This window comes from Pinus tabuliformis, chromosome X, assembly GCF_031772625.1.
Source record: "Pinus tabuliformis cultivar Carrire ecotype Pingquan chromosome X, CPIR1, whole genome shotgun sequence".
Classification (NCBI taxonomy): Eukaryota; Viridiplantae; Streptophyta; class Pinopsida; order Pinales; family Pinaceae; genus Pinus; species Pinus tabuliformis.
Window position 1 is genome coordinate 486182682 of NC_142308.1, and position 22414 is coordinate 486205095.

Below are 22414 nucleotides of genomic sequence, written 5' to 3' on the forward strand. Positions count from 1 at the left end.
GAAAGACAGGAACAAGAAATTCAACAAGGCAAAATGAGGTGATGTAGATGATTCCTATCCACCTGTTGATATGGATGTTTCTTATGATTCAAAGCAGCTACTTCTCATGATGAATGGAAATAAATGATGCAAAAGGAGTATGATGCCTTGATAAAGAATGGAACTTGGAAGCTGGTTGATCCTCCATTGGGAACCAAACCGATTGGCTGCAAGTGGGTCTACAAAAACAAGTATAAAGCTGACGGCTCACTTGAAAAGCATAAAGCTAGGCTTGTGGCAAGAGGTTTTGCATAGAAGGAAGGGGTCAATTATGAGAAAACTTTTTCCCCCACAGTAAAATGGGCTACCATCCAGACACTCTTTGCCCTAGCAGCTCAGAATGGTTGGAAAGTCCATCAAATGGATGTAAAAACTGCTTTCTTGAATGGAGATCTAAAAGAGAATGTTTTTATGTCCCATCCTGAAGGATTTGTTGTGAAAGGACATGAACATAAAGTATGCAAACTTGTGAAATCCTTGTATGGCCTCAAGCAAGCACCACAAGCCTGGTATGAAAAATTAACTGAGCATCTTCTGAAACTCAATTTCAAACATTATGATCTTGATGATGCAACTTTGTTTGTCAAGAAAGTTGGCAAAACAGTTGTATATCTTGTGGTATATGTAGATGATCTTTTGATGACAGGGAACAATAAGAGCTACATTGCATCCATAAAGAAGGAATTGAGGAAAGGTTTTGAAATGACTGATTTGGGCTATGTTCATTACTATCTTGGTATTGAAGTAACTCAACATTTGAAGTCTATATTCCTTTCTCAAAAGAAGTACATTGGAGATTTGTTGAACAAGTTTGGCATGGCTGAATGCAATCCTCTAACTACTCCAATGGAACAAAACTTAAAGCTCACATCCATTGAAAGAAAAGAATTTGAGGATGCAACAAAGTATAGACAGCTTGTAGGAAGTCTCAACTACCTGACTACTACCATACCAGACATTTCGTTTGTTGTTGGAATCCTCTCCAGGTTTATGCAAAAGCCTTGTGAGGGAAATTGGTCTGTTGCAAAAAGAGTTCTAAAGTACTTGAAGGGAACTCAAGACTTTGGACTCAAGTATACGCAGGTGGGCGACTTCAGCTTCATTGGATACTCTGATTCAGACTTTGATGGAGACAAAGAAACTAGGGTATCTACTTCTGGTTATGCTATGAGTCTTGGATCAGGAGCTGTCTCCTGGAGATCACGCAAACAATCAGTTCCAACATATTCCACAACAAAGGCAGAATATGTGCCAGCAGTTGAGGCAACAAAAGAAATTGTGTGGCTTAGGAAAATCTTGGAAGATTTGCAGGTAAAACAAGTACATTCGACTCCACTCATGATTGACAACACCTCTACAATAAAGTTGGCCAAGAACCCAAAGTTCCATGATCGAACGAAACACATCAATACAAAATACCATCTGATTCAACATCATGTTGAGGCCAAGACAATCCATCTATGCCATTGTTCCACTAATGAGTAGATTGCAGACATCTTCACCAAAGCACTTGGAAGAGAAAAGCTTGAAAGATTCAAAATGATGCTTGGACTCACCAACATCCCTTCAGATTAAGGGGGGGAATGTTGACACCTAATCATGGGGATTGGGTGAACAGTTGTAAATAGTGTAAATAATAAATAATGGAAAAGGAAGAGTCATCGGGAGATGAAACCCAAGAGTCACTCCCTCATGTATATAACTATGAGCAATCTAAATGAATAAATAAATTTCATTTGAGGAGTTACCTCTTGGCCTGACACAAATCACTCCCATTTGTGAGCGATTTTCAGTAGCGTGCTCCCGCAAACAAATTTCACTCACTAGCTTTTCTTCACAAAAAAACCCTTGTAAAAGTATGAGACAAAGCTAGTGAGAAGTAAAGGGGTTTGAACAACAAATTTTACATGCTCCCATTGTAAAACAACTTGCACTAGATCATAAACTTGTGTAAGAAAGCATCTCTACAAGATTATGCCATGTGATGAAAATAACACTGTATGAGTCAAAACTTGCGATCAAGTGCTAGCAAAAGAGAAGAATAGATACAGAATAATACCTAGCCGCAATATTTTACAAGGCAATTTTCTCAATAAAAGTCAAACAAAGTCCACCTTCCATAAAGTAACTTGGACAGTTGGGTGGCATAATTCTGTCCGTTGCTATAGAACTATGAAAATATCACTCTAGTACAAATATTCCCTTCTTTGTGACCGATTTAACAAAGCAGTAAAGGTTGAGGAAGCCTTAAAAATGCACAACATGCAGACCAAATATAGAATGCAATGTCATGTGGTGCTTGTTACCGCACAAACTAGCAGGGGTCCTAGGAGGGGATCCTAAAGGGAAACTGCTAGGTCAAGGGCAACAATGGAGCGATAGCCCACTATCACCTCAGCTAAGGCTCCCTGCTCTTTACGGACTTTCACCGATGGGAGGAGACTCGATATAAAGAGAATCACTAGATGAATGAGTCAATGAAAGGATGAGGAGTGATTCCTAAGGCCTATTCACAAGAGAGACTCAATTGTATGGTTTTCTTGCTTGAGAAGCAAGGTATAAGGCTCACTAGGAAGGGCCAAGGGGATTTCAAGGACTAGGGTTTAAAGATAAGACTTGTAAGGAAGATACCTAGTCCTAGAAATCCTTGTGAAAACTTGGTTTCCAAGTGGTCTTTGTGAAATTAAATTCAATAGGTTGTGGGACCACACGGGACCAAGTGGACCCAAAATTAGGTCAAGTAAGTGGAATTGGTCACTCAAGGAGGGGCTTGACCTAATTGTGAAAGAGGAGAGGATCAAAGGGAAAATCTTCTTGGAATAGCATGCAATGATCCAAATGAGGTCACTAGCCAAGGGAAACCTACGGCAAGAAATGGTCCTTCAGCTAGGGCTTGCTATATCTCGAGATCCCACCATCGGATTTGCTTCAAATTTAGAGGGCCTCTAGAGCAAACCTCAGCACAATTGTCAATCAAAAATCGAAGTGTTTGGATGGCTAGATTGTGAGATAATTGATGCCCTAGGTGACCTATGTAGTCTAGGCCTCGAAAAAGAGGGAGGTGAAAAGAATAAGCGTTGAAAATGATCACCAATGGATGATTAGTGCCTTTTCCTTTGGGAGACATGGAGTCAAGGAAAATTTTAATATTTGGAATGGATTCACTCAATCAAGGAGGCACTTAAAACAACTCTGAATGGCATTAGGGCATGACAACAGTTACTCCAAGGTCTTTATACTTCGACTTGCAATATTTGATGACTTATCAAGATGTATTTAACCCAAATTATCTCTAGGAACATTCACTCAATCATACATGGCCCATGACATTATGCATCACTATAAAAGATCACAATTTCCACAATTTCGCATAAGAAAAAGCAGTAAATTTCAACCTAGTATAGTGAAAATCCCAACAACATGCATGTGACAAAGTAAATAACAAAAATAGCATTAAAAGAGCACTTACATGCATTAAAGAGTATATCCAATCAACAATATATGCCAATAGAAAAGCTCCCAGACAAAGATTGGTAACCAAACATCAAAATTCATCCATATGATCCAAACTCGTCCTCCAAAAGGTATAGTGAAAATATCACAAGAGAGAATAACCTAATCCAAGTGATGATGAATGAGAGAGAATGTCTCTCTTCTATTTATACAATCCTCTAAGGGATTCGAATGGCCTAATTTGGACTAATAATGCCCCTAAAATAAAATAATGTGCATAATAACAATACTTTTGGTGACAAGCCCACCAAAATAGCTCAATAACATAAGAATAAGCCTCTCAAGAGGGCAAAATGATCAATATAGTGAGTTGTTGGGCCTTTGAGGAGGCCTAATGAAGTCCAAGGGGTGCCATGATGTAGAACTGGACTCCAAACATAGTGGACAAGGGGTTGGCCCCTTGTTTTCCAAGCAAGAACCTGTGGTGCTCCCAAGTGGGTGTGGGGGCACAAGGACATCCTCATGGGTCTCCAAGTGGATCGAAAATGCCTGTAAACCATCTGTAAGGGCTAGGATGATGACATAAGCCCTCCCTCTATAGTGGGAGACATCCTCTAGACCCTTGAACATCTACCAAGTGTATGGTGCATGTGAAGAATCGGCTAGGCATGGTGAAATAGGCGTATAATCCTCATCCAAAAGGTGGAACATGAGCAATCAACGAGTGGTGTTGGGGATCCATGAAGTACTCTCTGCTATGTTGGAAGCACATGGCTCTCAATGCTCACTCTACAAGTGCTAATGTGGCCCTCTGGAGGGCTAGGACCCTGTATAGGGAGACCAAGCCCCAAATGGAGACCCACCTGCAATCTTGCATAAGATCCAATGCGTCCCCTTGCCCTTCAATACAACAAACCATCAGAATAATCAAGTAAAAGAGCTTACAAGTCATGGAATCAATGGGGCACTTCATGGTGGCATGTCCTTCCATAGTAGGCTTTGGCATGTACAAGTGTCTCCAAGCTCAATAGGGGGTTAATCAAAGACCCTATTAGGTGGTTTCAACCTTTAAAGGGGGGGGACATGTCCATGGTACATCCCTCAAGTGGCAAGTGGCAAATGATATAGTAATGGAACAAAGTGGGGATCAAGGGAATCATCCAGACCACATGTCATGGTACAAGGGTAGCTATAATAAGGGAAGCCCACACCTAGGTATATGAGTGTAGAAGGGAGCAAATAGTGGTACATGAGTTACCCCAACCTTTGTTTTTCCACCCTTCTTCAATTGCCTTTTGCCTTTGATTGATTTTTCATCATAACTGTTCGAGGCTCCAAGGGATGAGAGCATGATGTGTAGTATAGAGTAGTGGATACCCCCGAAAGGTGGGGCGGTTCAGCGCCCACTAGGGGTTGGGACAATCATGGGTTCCTTAATGATGGAAGGGGCTCATCTAAGGCCCATAGGAACCAAGGTGATGGCCATGGATAAGGGGTAGAGCTCATGTTTGGCTTTTGCCCACTTGCTATATTTGTATGTCCCAGCCATCTTTGGAATTTTGTGGTACATTTCCTGTTAAGAGTGGCCAAATTATGCATTTTCTTTTCCTTTTAGCTACATCAACCTTTGGGGCATCATTCCAAGCCTGACCCAAAGTGTAGACAAGGGGAGGGAGAGGTTAACCCTATGTGGACCCAGTGGACACATGTGGACTCGAATGGGAAAAGAGATGAATAGGGCTAAAATGAGTGGAGGGGGGTGATGTATGTGGTGTCAGAACGCAGGACCACACAACCAAAGTCGGGATTTCCCAAGTAGTGCCAGCCCTAAAGCTAATGGCCAGTAAAGGAGATCCTGCGGAACTAGGATACAAGGGTAACCACGAAATCGGGGAATGGAGACAAGAATACAAACCTAACTCACTCTTTCCACCGAATCCCCCCAGCAATCAATCCCAAAAGTGCCCATGACAAGTAAGGAAAATTACTCAACTACACCAATGAAAGCCATACCCTCGGGGTTAGGAGGCCCACCTTCAAACATACAATCATAACAAGCGGGTGAGGGACAACATGATTGGCTCAAGTGGGCACATCGAGCTATCTGGTGGCTGCAAGGGGCCACTGGCTGAGGACCATCTAGGAGAAAACTTTTCTCCTACACACTACCCACAGGTGGTGGGTAACAGTTCTTAAGGTGCACATTACTAACATAGAAACCATGCAAAATATGTGATGTAATTGAGTTGTTGGAGCAAAATAGGAGCAATTATGAAGGATTGGCTGTACTAGTAAGAGGATATGTTTACCTGTTGATTGGTTTTGATGGTTCCCTATAATGATAGTATGAATTTTCAATTAGTTAGCTTCAGGCCTAGCCTTTGAAGCAGATATAATGTGAAGTGACTTTAGCAGGCCACCCAGGACACTAATAATTGCATGACGTTACTGACAAGCGCATTGTATAGCGCAGAATGAGTAACATTGCCCCTATTATAGGAAAATCTTGCACTTCTCAAGATAAAGTCCAAAAACATAAGTACAAGACCACTGCATATTAGAGAAACATACTCAAGTGAGATAGTTGTCACTCTTTTTATTGTTGTGGTTGGATAGGTTGTAAGATGTGTTCAAGAATCTAGGGCAATTAGGTGTAGTGTGATTCTTCTTCTTTTGATAACAATTTGTGAAGTCTTTTCACTTTTCTTGTTAGCTTAATCTTCTTCTTCTTATTAATGCGTGTGTGTACTTCATCAAACTGCTACCAAAAACATAAGAACAAGAACACAAGATGTTGGCTCTCTGCCAGGGCCAAAACCTCTCTTCTCTTGAGAGGAAAACCCTTCGTTAAGTTTTCTCTTATTGAAGCTTCTTATTGATTAATGCCAAACCCTAGACCCCTGACTAGAATATCCTCCAAGCACAAGTCAAGTCCTCCCTTATGTTTGCACTTTCTTCCCCGGCACTTAGTCTTTCTTCTTCCGGCACTTCGTCCTCCTTCTTCCAGCTATAGATAGAGCACCTTTATGTGAGCTCTATATGAGATGCTTCTCTTCTATACTCAATGATATCCTTATGTAGATACTTTCCTTCTTTCAACCAAACAAGCTCATTCTTGAGATGTAGATGTAGACTTGGTGTGGCTGTATAGTAGTCCTAGTTCTTCGCACGTGTGGATGGTTTACTTGTATATTATGCTCCTTTGATCTTTGCTTAGATGAGTCTTTCCTTCGCTAGAGTAGAAGGCCTTATAGGCCTAACTTACTAGCCCAAACAATGATAGATATGGGACTGTTATATTGTTGCTGTTATGACCACAGAGATGACTCTGTTTCTCGCATGTGTGACTGTTTTTCACCCTAAAAACAGTCCTTTTGACTTCGGTCTTGACTTCTCCTTCTTCGCTGCACTAGAGGCTCCTCAAACTCATCTTCTCTTCACCTTTTCTTGGCTATCCTTCTTCGCTGATTTCAGAGGTAAGTGCTTGTCGTTTGAGGGAGTGGACAGCCTCTATATATAGAGGTTTGTCCCTCCTTTAGGCCGACTTGAAGACTGCAGGCTGACTTGAAGATTCTTCATCATTTTTGCTTCTTGAAGGATGTCGTTGCATGGAGAGGACTTGACTTTGCTTGGAGGTATTCCTTTTGACTCTAATAATGCCTTTAAGGTCTTCAACATTTTCTTTTGACTATTTGACTCACCTATAGCACTTTGACTTGTGCTAGACCTATTTCAATGAGCAAGAAACTCATTGATATATATTTTTAAAATAATATTTCTTTTCTTGAATAAATACAAACATCAAAAGTACATTTATGAAGACCGAACCTAGTTACATTTCCTTCAACAAGATGTTCAACCACCACATGATGAAAATACACTCTCATAAAATATCGCTATAAGGAATCTGTCGTTCCTCAAATTAAATCTATGTGGTTATACCAATGTTCAAGAACTGGGTGATAAGAGTATGACTTTCAAGGATGTCTAGTGAGAACCCCAATATTTCATGGGATAGCACATAAAACATATATATAATGCAAACCTACATAAAAATAATTACAAGTAATAAATCACAATGCAACGTCTACTCAAACATTTGAATCGATGATTAATGATGTACAAAAAAAACAAACGTGACAGACCAAACTTGAAATAGGTGAATAATCGTTTCAGGCTTTCGAGAGAGAAAAGTTGGGTCAAAAATAAAGTTCTAAACCCTACAAGCTGTTATCGTTAAAAGGAAAAAATAAAAGAATCCCTCTTTTCTAAGAAGAGTTTTCACGGGAAACACAAGCATCACTTGTGGGGATCAAAGAACCACCCCAAAATGTCCTCGAGACAGCTCACAAGAAGTTTTCCAAGGACATCTTTGAGCCACGTCAACACATTTCCACAGTGTCCCCTTCTCCCCAATATACAAGGAGTGTAGGGGACACAACTCCATGATTCATTATTTCTAGCTTTCCTTGAAAGTAACTTCCAATTTTAAATAGGGAATTGTAAGTTAAAAGAAACCATTCCAACTACAAAGTACAGGACAAAATGCATGGAAGCGTAAGAATTGTGATACAGTACTAAGTTTTAACTATTGCATAGAATATTTTACATAAGAGTTTTGGATCTTGCTTCACAAAATGGATTACATGACCAGAATTAACATAGCTTTTAAGGCATGTTTTTATAATAAGCTTCATACTCATTTTTTCTACTCATGTGAAGACCCTCATAAAGAAGCATGATGCTAGTTGTTAGCAATCTTCTAGAGAAGTTTTTCCATAAAGTACCATTATTTTAATGAGTAATACAAACACCAGTGAGATACAGAATGTAATAGATAAAATCCTACCAAATGGTGAATAGCTTGATAGTACAATGATGTGCGCCGATGCCCGTTTGACTGAATACCAAAGAGGTGAGGTGCTACCAGATGCAATGTAAGGAACTTGATATCTATGCAAATAAGGCTGAAAGGGAACAGTTTGTCCCTGTACAGGACAAGAGTTGACTATTACAATGATATACAGAAAATTTGATCAAAATATTATTTACATTTGCAGTGACCTAAAAGTAAAAAGAAGGAAGCTCAAATTATTCAAAGAAAAAGGGGAAAGGAAAAACGTTATCTATCAGTAATACTTTAGATTTTCAATATATCAGAGTTATCAAACGTCAAACATAGGAACATTCTTTACTGAACCAAAAATTTTCAAATAGTAATTAGAAGTAACCAAGAGAGTATAGAGAAGAGGTGAAGAACTAAAAGCCCATTACGATGGATATGGTCCTTCTGAGGACATAACATTTCTAAAGGGTTTCACAGTTTTGTGAAAGACATTCTTATCATTTGTTACAACCGAAAGACATCAAACATATAACTGAAAGATTTCCAACATCTGACTCCATTTATAATTTCACATGTTCTTCAGAAATTCAGCCCCTGAAAATGAAATGTACCACGAAACTACCTGGTATCAGTGTAGAATATTAAGCTCAAAATGGGGATTACTGACTGAATGCTCCATCAACCAAAAAGTAAATTATTTATGTCATTGTCGACTCCACAAACTATGTAGATACTTGTGAAAGTGTATTTCAGGAGTACAGCTATCAATTAACATCTATTAAGCCTCAATGGCACATTTTGGTGTTGCTAACTCAAAATATGCCCCCATGCATATATGCTAACAAGGTACATGTTTAGGTGAAAGATGTTAAGGAATTTTTGAAGTGACTTGATGACCAGACATTACAAGTTTCAGGGGTTACCATTTCTATAAGGAGACTTCCTTTGAAAGTTGAACAGAAGATGTAATATCTGTTTGAAAAAGCTGAACTGCTGTTTGAGTGAATTAAGAAATGGAGAATACGATTTTCAAAATCCTGGCAACAATGATCCTAGGATTAGTCTAGATTTCTTTTCATACAATTTAATGTTGGAGGCATGTGTTGTGGCACATAAATGGAAATTGTTACCTCTTCGAATTTTGTGTTAAAGTGATGAAATCTCCAAACCATGCCACACAATCCACGTGGAAACGGGGTAGATCACCCATTGTCACCTTGATGACCTACCTTACCTCTTTAGGTCAGCTCTCCTAGGGCTTAAACAATATGGGTCAAGGCGATATCACAGGTAAGCCCACGGGCTGAAATGGTCTTTTAACAAAAAAGGAGATAGAGATGATGGAAGGATATGAAGACCAATTTCAATGTTCAAATTGTTGGGAATCATGATTGTCGTTAGACCAAAACCCACAAGTGTTAGTCAATGATCGCATCGCCAGAGATAAGGATCCATGAGAGGTGGTTAGTCCATGTCACAAAACACATGGGGAGCGTTGGTTTATCCAATGTCCAACAATCTCCTGTGAAAATTTCTAAACTGAAATTCTACTACTGCAGCAACTGATTTATTTCACCTACTTATTATTCACGATAAGTTATTTATGAAATCCCTTCAACAAATATTAAAATAAATTCTACTGCAGTTATCACACAATTACCCAGAGAAAAATACATGCACAAGAACCAATCACATCAACACAGTTATTTTTGGACAATTGTCCCCGGAAAAACCCAATGTGGGAAAACCGGTGCAACAAATGAGGGCTTTATTAATCTTCAGCAACAATTGCTTTTACAAGGAATGATTTTACAGAGAAACTGAAAGAAAACACCTGAGACTTTCCCTTTGAGACCTTCTAACACTTTGGAGACCCTGCTCCCACTTCTGTGTCACCCCTGCGTCACTCTGCATGGCCCATTGTGGCTTTGAGTGGCTCTACGTCCCTCTGCGTCAACCTGCGTAATCTTTGCATCTCTCCTCTGGACTGCGTCTCTCTCTGCGCTGTCTCCCACTGTCCCTGCGTCACCTCCTCCTCAGTCACTGCCTGTTGTTGATGCCCTCCTCTTCCTCCACCCTGTAACTCTCCCTCTGAAATCGATCTCCTCTACTTGAGAATCGATTTTCCTTGAGATACTAAGTATCTGCAGGTGTGTCTCCAAATGATCCTTAACTCTTCTCTTATACTTTTCATGTTGACGAATCAACGGTTGAGATTAAGTCCCTAATCAACAGTTAAGATTAACACAAACTTGATCCTCGTCTCTTAGAAGCTTCTCACCCTTATCTTTATTAATACCCATTAATATTTTTATTTTCCTAAGTTTAGACTTAGGAACCCATAAAAAATATTAATTATTTTAATAACTCCTCATCCGGGTGGAATTTCTCAAAACGATTTCTGGGTCTTGGAGATCTCATGTGCTTTAGTCTTTCCTCCAAATTTCAAGGCTAGAGCACTTCCAATGCTACCAAAAATCAACACTCCCTCTTAGCGAGGAATGTGCTCTGGCAATGTTTCACTATAAAAACATCACACTGATCTTCCACATCAGTACCAGTGTTGATGCTTGGCCTGCTGCCTCACATCCACTGCACTGCTGCTTCCTGTACTGCTGCCCATGACACTGCCACTACTGCACCTGTACTGCAGCTCCCTCTGAACATGTTGCATCATGCTGCCCATAGCACTGCCACTGCTTGTTGAAATTTCTAAGTCTAGCCAGTTAGAAATTTTCTTGTACTATCTGGTTTATTTCACCTACTTGTTTAATTACTGAAAAAGTTATTTAACCATATAAATATTGAAAATAAACACAAGTACAGTCTCAACCATCTACAGATAAGCAACTGAAAGAAATAGACAAAAACACAAGGGACACTGTTGTTTTTGGACATATCATCCTTGGAAAAACCCAACTTGGGAAAACCGGTGCAACAGTGCAGAGGATGTTGGGCAGCACAGGTTCTGCTATTGCTACACTGCAACTCAGTTACTGAGACGATGGTAACTGATCTACCCAACTATTGACATCCTTGTTAGGCTAGAAGCCCTCTTGATGCTAAAGCTCTCTCTGCTGCTATCGTGTGCTCCCTCTGCGTTGCTACAACAACCTTGTGCCTCTCGCACTGTTGCAAACACCTTTGTGCCTCTCGCACTGCTACAAACACCTTTATGCCTTCCTGCATTGCTGCAACCTCCTTTGCACTTCTTGCACTGCTGCAACCCTCTCTGTGCTGCCAAGGACTATTGAACTCTAACACTGTTTTGTCCTCCATCCGCATCTTGCTTCTACCGACATCCGTCATACTGCTATTGTCTCTCGGTGCTCCCGTAGCCGAATATGATCCAAGAGTTTGGGTACCTCAAGGATCTTGTCCCACATCTCCTGTAGTCCTCCTGACTACAGCTCGATGTCTCCCCACCTCTTGTCTAGAGGTGCATGAGCACTCATGGCATAGTTGTCATCATCTTCTACCTCCTTCTCCGCCTTAGCTGGCACTACCTTGGAGTCAGAAGCCTCTCGCTTATTATTCTTCCTCGGACACTGGGTAGCATAATGGCCCAGCTCCCCACAGTTGAGGCACTTAATATTGGACATGTCCTTCTTCTTCCTCTTCCCTTGCTACCCCGCAGATGCCAGAGCAGCATCCTCTTCCTCCTCTTTCTTGACTCGGAATCCTTTGCTACTACTTCCCGCCTTGGTTAGCCATCTGATCTCTTCTTGGCGAAGAGCTGCCCACAATTCTTCCCATCCTGGAAGAGTCGCTCTGCCCAAAATACTTTGGGCGAATGTCTCCCACTCCTTGGAGACTTCGTTCAGGGCAGTCTTCACCATTAACTCCTGATCCAACGTGGCCCCTCTAGAAGTCAGTTGGTCCCGAATCTCCTGCAACCTGCTGAGGAAGCGGTCTATCTGCTCCCCCTTCTGCATCTGATACGACTGCAAATGATTCTCCAGTAGCATCTTCCTCTGCATAGAAGTGCCTTGATATAATGTCGTCAAGGTATCCCACATTTCCTTTGTCGTATTCTTCTCGGCAATATGTTGAACTACATGATCCTTGACCCCATCAAGGATTATGCACTTTACCTTGGCCATCGCATCCTCGTACCTTTTGTTATCAGCTGGGTCGACTGGGATAGCCACGGTTCTCAAGGCGAAGGCCTTGATGTGATGTCTATCAAGAACAGATAGGATCCTAGCCTTCTAGATGACAAAGTTGGATCTCCATCCAACCTCTCCTGATCCCTCAATCCGTTCATTGCCATCTCTGCTCTTCTTTTTGACTCCTCTGAGTCTCTGCCTCCCTCCTGGAAGTTCTCTCTTCGACTCCCTCTAAGTCTCTACTTCCCTCCTGGAAGTTCTCTTCTAGACTCCCTCTGAGTCTCGATTTCCCTCCTGGAAATCCTTTTGCCAACAGTCGAATCGTGTTGGAATTTCTAATTCTAGCCTGTTTGAGATTCTTCCTGTATTATCTGGTTTGTTTCTTCCTACTTGTTTAATTACTTAACAAGTTATTTACCATGTAAATATTGAAAATAAACACAAGTATCAACATCTACAAATCATCAACTAAAATAAAACAAGCACACAAGTGACACTGTTATTTTTGGACTAATGTCCTCGAAAAAACCCAATGCAAGAAAACTAATGCAGCTATTCAGAGGGTTTTATTATTATGCAGTTTTCAAAATACAACTAGGGTGCTAGATATGGCTCACCCGACAGAGAATGCCCTCGACAGTAGTACCTCTCACTCGAAGACAGATATTCCAGCTAATAAATCACCAGATGAACGAACCCACAACAACAATTGTAGCAGTGCAGAGGATGTTGGGCAGCGCAGGTTCTGCTACTGCTGCACTGCAACTCAGTTACTAAGACGATGGTAACTAATCTACCAAACTATTGACATCCTTGTCAGGCTAGAAGCCCTCTTGATGTTGAAGCTCTCTCTGTTGCTATCATGTGCTCCCTCTGTTGCCTCTGCATTGCTACAACAACTCTGTACCTCTCGCACTACTGTAAACACCTTTGTGCCTCTCGCACTGCTGCAAACACCCTTATGCCTTCCTGCACTGCTGCAACCTCCTTTGCGCTTCTCGCACTGCTGCAACCCTCTCTGCACTGCTAGGGACTACTGAACTCTAGCACTGTTTTGTCACTCCATCCGCATCTTGCTTCTACCGACATCCGTCATCTTGCTACTATCTCTCGATGCGCCCATAAACGTATATGATCCAAGAGTTTGGGTACCTCAAGGATCCTGTCCCATATCTCCTATAGTCCTCCTGACTACAACTCGATGTCTCCCCACCTCTTCTCTAGAGGTGCATGAGCACTCATGGCACAGTTGTCATCATCCTCTACCTCCTTCTCCACCTTAGCTGGCACTGCCTTTGAGTTAGAAGCCTCTCCCTTATTATTCTTCCTCGGACATTGGGTTGCATAATGGCCCAGTGCCGCATAGTTGAAGCACTTAATCTTAGACATGTCCTTCTTCTTCCTCTTCCCTTGCTACCACGTAGATGCCAGAGCAACATCCTCTTCCTCCTCTTTCTTGACCCGGAATCCTTTGCTGCTACTTCCCGCCTTGGTCAGCCATCTGATCTCTTCTTGGCGAAGAGCTACCCACAATTCTTCCCATCCTAGAAGAGTCGCTTTGCCCAAAATACTTTGGACGAATGTCTCCCACTCCTTGGAGACTCTATTTAGGGTAGTCCTCACCATTAACTCCTGATCCGACATGGCCCCTCTGGAAGTCAGTTGGTCCCGAATCTCCTGCAACCTACTGAAGAAGTGGTCTATCTGCTCCCCCTTTTGCATCTGATACGACTGCAAATGATTCTCCAGTAGCATCTTCCTCTGCACAAAAGTGCCTTATTTTAATGTCATCAAGGTGTCCCACATTTCCTTTGCCATATTCTTATCGGCAATATGCTGAACTACATGATCCTTAACCCCATCAAGGATTATGCACTTTGCCTTGGCCATCGCATCCTCATACCTTTTGTTATCAGCTGGGATGACTGGGATAGCCACAGTTCTCAAGGCAAAGGCCTTGATGCGATGTCTATCAAGAACAGACAGGATCCTGGCCTTCTAGATGACAAAGTTGGATGCTCCATCCAACCTGTCCTGATCCCTCAATCCGTTCATTGCCACCTCTGCTCTTCATTTTGACTCCTCTGAGTCTCTACTTCCCTCCTCGAAGTTCTCTCTTCGACTCCCTCTAAGTCTCTACTTCCCTCCTGGAAGTTCTCTTCTAGACTCCCTCTAAGTCTCGATTTCCCTCCTAGAAATCCTTTTGCCAATAGTCGAATCGTGTTGGAATTTCTAATTCTAACCTGTTAGAAATTCTTCCTGTACTATCTGGTTTATTTCTTCTTACTTGTTTAATTACTTAACAAGTTATTTACCATGTAAATATTGAAAATAAACACAAGTAAGTATCAACATCTACAGATCATCAACTGAAAGAAAACAAGCACACAAGTGACACCATTATTTTTTGACCAATGTCCCCGAAAAAACCCAATGCGGAAAAACCAGTGCAGCTATTCAGAGGGTTTTATTATTATGTGGTTTTCAAAATACAACCAGGGTGCCAGAAATGGCTCACCTGACAGAGAATGCCCTCGACAATAGTACCTCTCACTCGGAGACAGATATTCCAGCTAATAAATCACCAGATGAACGAACGCTCAACAACAATTGTAGCTTCTGCTGCTTTGCATCACTATGATAGGGATTGCGTCACCCTATCTGGCTCACCAGCTCCCAGCCTGTCCCACGAAATCCTCCAATGCTGCCTATAGGCCTTGCGTCAGCTCTGCTAGCCTCTGAGTCAGCTTATGGAGTCTCTGCACCAGCGCCTAGACCCTTTGCGTCTCACACACTAACCTCTCTAGCTCTGCGCAGCTCCTGGTTGCCTCTACGTCAACCTCACTGGGCTCCGTGCTACCTCTCTAGTACCAACTTTGCCTCTCTACTATGTATTCATTGCCCCTCAGCTACAACTCAGATCACTCACTCGATTTCCGAAGCAAACCTTGCCCCAGAAAATCGAATTCTTGATCTCTCTTAGTGTGTCTTCCAACTGACCCTCAAGCCTCATCTTATACTTTTCTTGTTGGTCCATCAATAGCCGAGATTAAATCTATAATCGATGGCGAAGATTAGATTTGGCTTGATCCATGACTTTTGGAACCTTCTAACCCAGTTTTATATTAATACCTGTTGATTTGGGGTAGCACCGGATGTGCTCTAGCCACGAAAATTGGTGGAGAGGCTATAGCACATGAAATCTCCAAGACAGAGAAATGGTTTGGGCAGAATCTAACCAGTTTGGGAGATATTAAAATAATTAATATTTTTAATGGAGTTCCTAAGTCTAAACTTAGGAAAAATAAAATATTAATGTGAATTAATATAAAACTAAGTTAGAATGATCCAAAAGTCATGGATCAAGCCAAATCTAATCTTAGTCGTTGATTAGAGATTTAATCTCGGCCATTGATGAATCAACGAGAAAAGTATATGAGGAGGCTTGAGGGTCAATTGGAGAACCCACAAAGAGAGATCAAGAACTCGATTTTCTGGGGTAGGGTTTGTTGCGGAAATTGAGTGAGTGATCAGAGTTGCAGGTGAGGGGCAGTGAATACATAGCAGAGAGGCAGAGTTAATACCGAAAGCATCAGCGAAGAAGCCGAGAGAGGGTTGATGCAGAGCCAGCAAGAGGCCACGCAGAGGCAGCCAGGAGTTGCACAGGGCCTGAGGAGGGTAAGCGTGTGAGACGCAGAGGCTCCAGAGGTTGACGCAGAGCCCCGAAAGGCTGACGTTGGGCCAGATAGGCTGACGCTGGGCCAGAGAGGCTGATGCAGACCCTAGAGGCAGTGCTAGGAGATTTCGTGGGGCAGATTGGAGCTAGAGAAATCGATAGGGTGACACAGAGCAACAGAAGTTGTATTGTTACTATGGGATCGTTCATCCGGTAATTTAGCCAGAATATCTGTCTCCGACTAAGATGTACTACTTCCAAGGGCATTCTTTGTTGGGAGAGCCATTTCTGGCACCCTGGTTGTATTCTGAAACTGCATAATAATAAAACCCTCTGAATAACAGCACTAGTTTTCCCACATTGGGTTTTTCCGGGGACATTAGTCCAAAGACAATGGTGTCACTTCTGTGCTTGTTTCTTTCAGTTTATGATCTGTATGTGTTGATATTGTACTTGTATTTATTTTCAGTATTTACATGGTAAATAACTTGTTAAGTAACTGAACAAGTAGGAAGAAATAAATCAAATAGTACAGGAAGAATTTCTAACAGATAGACCTAGAAATTCCAACATGGTATCGGAGCATGGTTTCAGATCACAAGATAACTGAAGGCATCAACTGAGAAGAACAGTAGTAGTGGAAACAATTGTCCCGAGTGACAAAAGTTGTTCCTAGCAAAAAGCAACAAGGAAGAGGTGACGCAGAGAGATTGCGTCATCAATTCGAGCAAGGAGGAAGATCAGCGTTGAGGCAGGGAGGAGTAAACTTGACCTACGCAGTGCCCTGTCATCTTTCTCAGCCAAGAAGAATCAACGTTGTGGCCAGGAGGTGCAGATTGTGTCGGTGTCGGGATTGTGCAGAGCCTAGAGGCTCTAACCTTCAGACTGCTAGGGCATAAGAGGCTATGGGTAAGTTGCGGAGCGAAGCTGGTGGGGTACTGTGGTCAGAATAGTACCTAACAGGGCAAGACCAAGGAGGAGGGAGTTGTTGCCGAGGATTTCTAGCCAAGAAATCTGGATCAGTGGTGCAGTTGCACAAACAATCGGAGTGGGGCATCTCGGCATTGGCAGAGGGATTTCCAAAAGGGAAATCGAGGCTCAGAGGGAGTCAAACAGAGAACTTCCAGACAAGAAGTAAAGAGACTTGAAAGAGTCGAAAGAGGAGCAGTGAAATGGCAGTGAATGGGCTAAGAGATCAGAATAGACTGGACGAAACTTCAAACTTCGTAGTTTGGAAGGACAAGATCTTGTCCATTCTAGACAGGCATCGCATCAAACACTTCGCCTTGAAAACGATAGCGATCCTGGTTAACCCATCTAAAAATGACAAGTATGAGGAGGCAATGGCCAGGGCAAAGTGCATCATCCTTAATGGTATCAAGGATCATGTAGTGCCACATATTGCCGAGAAGGAAATGGCAAATGAGATGTGGGAAGCCCTGAAGAAATTGTACCAGCATACTTCCGTGCAGAGGAGGATGTTACTTGAAAATCAGTTGCGGCCATATCAGATGCAGAAGGGAGAACAAATATATGTCTTCCTTGGTGGATTGAAGGAGATCCATGAGCAACTAACTTCCATAGGGTCCACACCGGATTAGGAACTGGTGGTGAGGACCGCATTAAACGCAGTCTCAGAGGATTGGGAAGTATTTGTCCAGAGCATACTGGGCAGGACGAACCTTCTAGATTGGGAGGAACTGCGGGCGGCTCTTCATCAAGAAGAGATCGGACGGGTGTCCAAGGCGGGGGAGTAAGGGAAAAGGGGTTAGAATCAAGGAGGAAGAAAAAGATGCGGCTCCCGCATCTGCAAGAAAGTAGGAGAAAAGAAAGAAGGACCTCTCCAAGGTCAAGTGCTTCCATTATGGGGAACTGGGTCACTATGAGAACCAGTGTCCTAGGAAGAAGAGCAAGGGAGAGGCTTCTAAGACCAAGGCTGTGTCGGCTAAGGCGGAGAAGGAAGTGGAGACTGATGACGACTGTGCCATGAGTGCTCATGCACCTCGAGAGAAGAGTTGGGGAGACAACGAGCTGTAGTCAGACGAACTACAAGAGATGAGGGGAAGGATCCACGAGGTACCCGACCTCTTGGATTATACCTGGCTACGAGAGCTCCGAAGAGGACTAGCAGGACCAGCAGATGTCGGTAGAGAAGGATGCAGATGGAGCGACAGAGAGTGCTACAGTGCAAGAGTCTCAGGGCAGCGTGAGGCAGCAATGAGAGATGCATGGAGTTGTTGCAGCAGCATAGAGGTCAGAGAGGGAGCACTTGTCAGCGACAGAGGGAGCTTCAGCGTCGAGAGTGTCTCTAGCCTGACAGAGATATCAGAGTTGGGAGGATCAATTACTTACTTCTCAGTAACTGAGTTGCAGTGCAGCACTTAGCAGTGGCAGTGCTATAGGCAGCACGATGCAACATGATGAGAGGGGATGTAGTGCAAATGCAGCAATGGCAGTGGCAGGGCCATGGGCAGCAGCACAGATGCAGAGGGAGTTGTCGTACGGATGCAGCAATGGCAATGGCAGGACCATGGGTAGTAGTACATGATGCAACAGTGCAGAGGATGTTGGGCAGGGAGGCCTAGCATCAACACAAGGACCGATGCTCGATGGTCAGGGTGATACTAAGTGAGGAGTATTACTAGAGAACAATCCTCGCTAAGAGGGAGTGTTGATTTGGGGTAGCATCGGATGTGCTCTAGCCACGAAAATTGGTGGAGAGGCTATAGCACATGATATCTCCAAGACCCAGAAATCGTTTGGGCAGAATCTAACAAGTTTGGAAGATATTAAAATAATTAATATTTTTAATGGAGTTCCTAAGTCTAAACTTAGGAAAAATAAAATATTAATGTGAATTAATATAAAACTGAGTTAGAATGGTCCAAAGTCATGGATCAAACCAAATCTAATCTTAACCATTGATTAGAGATTTAATCTCGGTCGTTGATGAACCAACTAGAAAAGTATAAGAGGAGGCTTGAGGGTTAGTTGGACAAAACACCAAGAGAGATCAAGAACTCAATTTTCTGGCACAGGGTTCGCTAAGGAAATTGAGTAAGTGATCAGAGTTGCAGGTGAGGGGCAGTGAATACATAACAGAGAGGCAGAGTTAATACCGGAAGCATCAGCATAGAAGCCAGGAGAGGGTTGACACAGAGCTAGCAAAAGGCCATGCAGAGGCAACCAGAGGCCATGCAAAGGCAGCCAGGAGTTGCGTAGAGCCTGAGGAGGGCCAGCGTGTGAGACGCAGAGGCTCCAAAGGCTGACGCAGAGCCCCGAACGACTGACGGTGGGCCAGATAGGTTGGAGTTGGGCTGACGCTAAGCCAGAGAGGCTGACACAAACCCTAGAGGCAACGCTGGGAGATTTCGTGGGGCAAATTGGAGTTGGAGAGCTGGATAGGGTGACACAGAGCAGCAGAAGCTATATTGTTACTCTGGGATCGTTCATCTAGTAATTTAGCTAGAATATTTGTCTTCGACCGAGGTACTACTACCGAGGGCATTCTCTGTTGGGTGAGCCATTTCTGGCACCCTGGTTGTATTCTGAAACTGCATAATAATAAAACCCTTTAAATAGTTGCATCGGTTTTCCCGCATTGGGTTTTTCCGGGGACATTAGTCCAAAAACAACGATGTCACTTGTGTGCTTGTTTCTTTCAATTTATGATTTGTATGTGTTGATATTGTACTTGTATTTATTTTCAGTATTTACATGGTAAATAACTTGTTAAGTAATTGAACAAGTAGGAAGAAATAAATCATATAGCATAGGAAGAATTTCTAATGGATAGAGTTAGAAATTCCAACAATACCCATTAATATTTTATTTTTCTTAAGTTTAGACTTAGGAACTCCATTAAAAATATTAATTATTTTAATATCTCCCAAACCAGTGAGAATCTGCCCAAACCATTTCTGGGTCTTGGAGATCTCATGTAGCCTCTCCACCAATTTTTATGGCTAGAGCACATCCAATGCTACCCCAAATCAACACTCCCTCTTAGTGAGGATTGTGCTCTAGTAATACTCCACACTGAGCATTACTCTGATCATACAGCATCAGTCCCTGTGCTAATGCCAGGCCTCCCCGCCCAACATCCTCTGCACTGTTGCATCCTGTATTGCTACCCATGGCCCTGCCACTGCCACTGTTACGTCCGTACGGCAGCTCCCTCTACATCCGTGTTGTTGTTGGTCCATAGTCCCAGCACTACATCTACACTACATCCCCTTCTCATCATGCTGCACCGTGCTGCGCATAGCATTGCCACTGCTAACTGCTGCACTGCAACTCAGTTACCGAGAAGTAGGTAACTGATCCACCCAACTCTGACATCCCTGTCAGGCTAGAGACACTCCCGATGTTGAAGCTCCCTCTGCCGCTAACAAGTGCTCCCTCTATTGACCTCTGCGCTGCTGTAGCAACTCCATGCATCTCGCACCATTGCACACTTCTCTGTGCCATCCTGCACTGGTGCAACACTCCTGTGCTTCTCGTACGGTTGCAGCCTGTTGTCTCGGGACTCCTGCACTGTAGCACTCTCTGTAACTCCATCCGCATCCATCTCCACCAACATCTGCCAATCTTTCTACTCCTCTTCGGGGCTCCTGTAGCAAGGTATAATCCAAGAGGTTGGGTATCTCAAGGATCCTGCTCCTCATCACCTATAGTCCGTCTGTCTACAACTCGATGTCACCCCACTTCCTCTCAAGTGGCGCATTAGCACTCATGGCACAGTCGTCATCCTCCTCAACTTCGTTTCCCGCCTTCGCTGGCACTACCTTGGTCTCAAAAGCCTCTCCCTTGCTCTTCTTCCTAGGACACTAGTTTGCAAAATGACCTAGTTCTCCACAATGGAAGCACTTGACCTTGGAGAGGTCCTTCTTCTTTCTCTTCTCCTACTTTCTCATAGATGCGAGAGCCGCATCTTCTTCTTCCTCCTTGATTCTGACCCCTTTGCCGCTATTCCCTGCCTTGGTCACCCATCCCACAGTTCCTCCCAATCCAGAAGGCTCGACCTCCCTAGTATGCTCTGGACAAATACCTCCCAATCCTCTGAGACTGCGTTCAATGCGGTCCTCACCATCAATCCCTGATCCAGTGTGGCCCCTATGCAAGTTAGCTAGTCCTAGATCTCCTTCAATCGCCCGAGGAAGACATCTATCTGCTCTCCCTTCTGCATCTGGTATGACCGTAGTTGATTTTCAAGTAACATATTCCTTTGCACAGAAGTATGCTAGTACAATTTCTTCAGGGCATCCCACATCTCATTTGCCGTGTCCTTCTCAACAATATGCGACACCACATGATGCTTGACCCCATCAAGGATGATGCACTTCACCCTAGCCATTGCTTTCTCGTACTTCTCATTTTCAGCTGGGTCAACTGGGATCGCTATTGTTTTCAAGGCGAAGTCCTTGATGCGATATTTGTCTAGAATGGACAAGATCCTGGCCTTCCAGACCATGAAGTTGGATGCTCCGTCCAACCTATCCTGATCTCTTAGTCCATTCACGGCCATTATGCTGCTCTTCTTCCGACTCCTCTGAGTCTCTCTACTTCCCTCCTGGAAGTCCTTGGTTCGACTCCCTCTGAGTCTCGATTTCTCTTCTAGAAATCCCTCCTCCTTGGCCTTGCCCTGTTAGGTACTGTTCTGACCACAGTACCCCACCAGCTTCACTCCGCAAATTCTCTGCAACCTCCTATACCCCAACAATTTGAAGGACTGAACCTCTCGGCTCTGTGCAATCCCGGCACCGGCAAAATCTGCACCTCCTGGCCACAGCGTCGATCCTTCCTGACTGAGAAAGATGACCAAGAACTGCGTAGGTCAGGTCTACTCCTCTCTACCTCTACGTTGATCCTCCTACTGGCTTGAACTGATAATGTAGGGCCTTTGCGTCACCCCTTCCTTGTTGCTTTTTGCTAAGAACAACTTTTGTCACTCGGAACAGTTGTTTCTGTTGCTACTGCTATGCTCAGCTGATGCCTTCAATTATCCTGTGATCTACAACCACGCTCTGATACCATGTTGGAATTTCTAATCTAACCCATTAGAAATTCTTCCTGTACTATCTGATTTATTTCTTCCTACTTGTTTAATTAGTTAACAATTATTTACCATGTAAATACTGAAAATAAACACAAGTACAGTATCAACATCTACAGATCATCGACTGAATGAAAACAAGCACACAAGTGACACCATTATTTTTGGACCAATGTCCTCAGAAAAACCCATGTGGGAAAACCGGTGCAGCTATTTAGAGGGTTTTACTATTATGC

General features: G+C 43.1%; 1 protein-coding gene across 1 annotated transcript in view; it reads right to left on the reverse strand.

Annotated features, from left to right (window-relative positions):
* The window catches only part of LOC149140793 (phosphoenolpyruvate phosphatase-like), a 328894-nt gene that overhangs the window by 38179 nt on the left and 268301 nt on the right, over positions 1–22414 (reverse strand). Inside the window, exon 6 of the mRNA XM_089446728.1 lies at positions 8342–8480. Coding sequence (XP_089302854.1) covers positions 8342–8480 — 139 coding nt within the window. The remainder of the gene's footprint in view (positions 1–8341; positions 8481–22414) is intronic.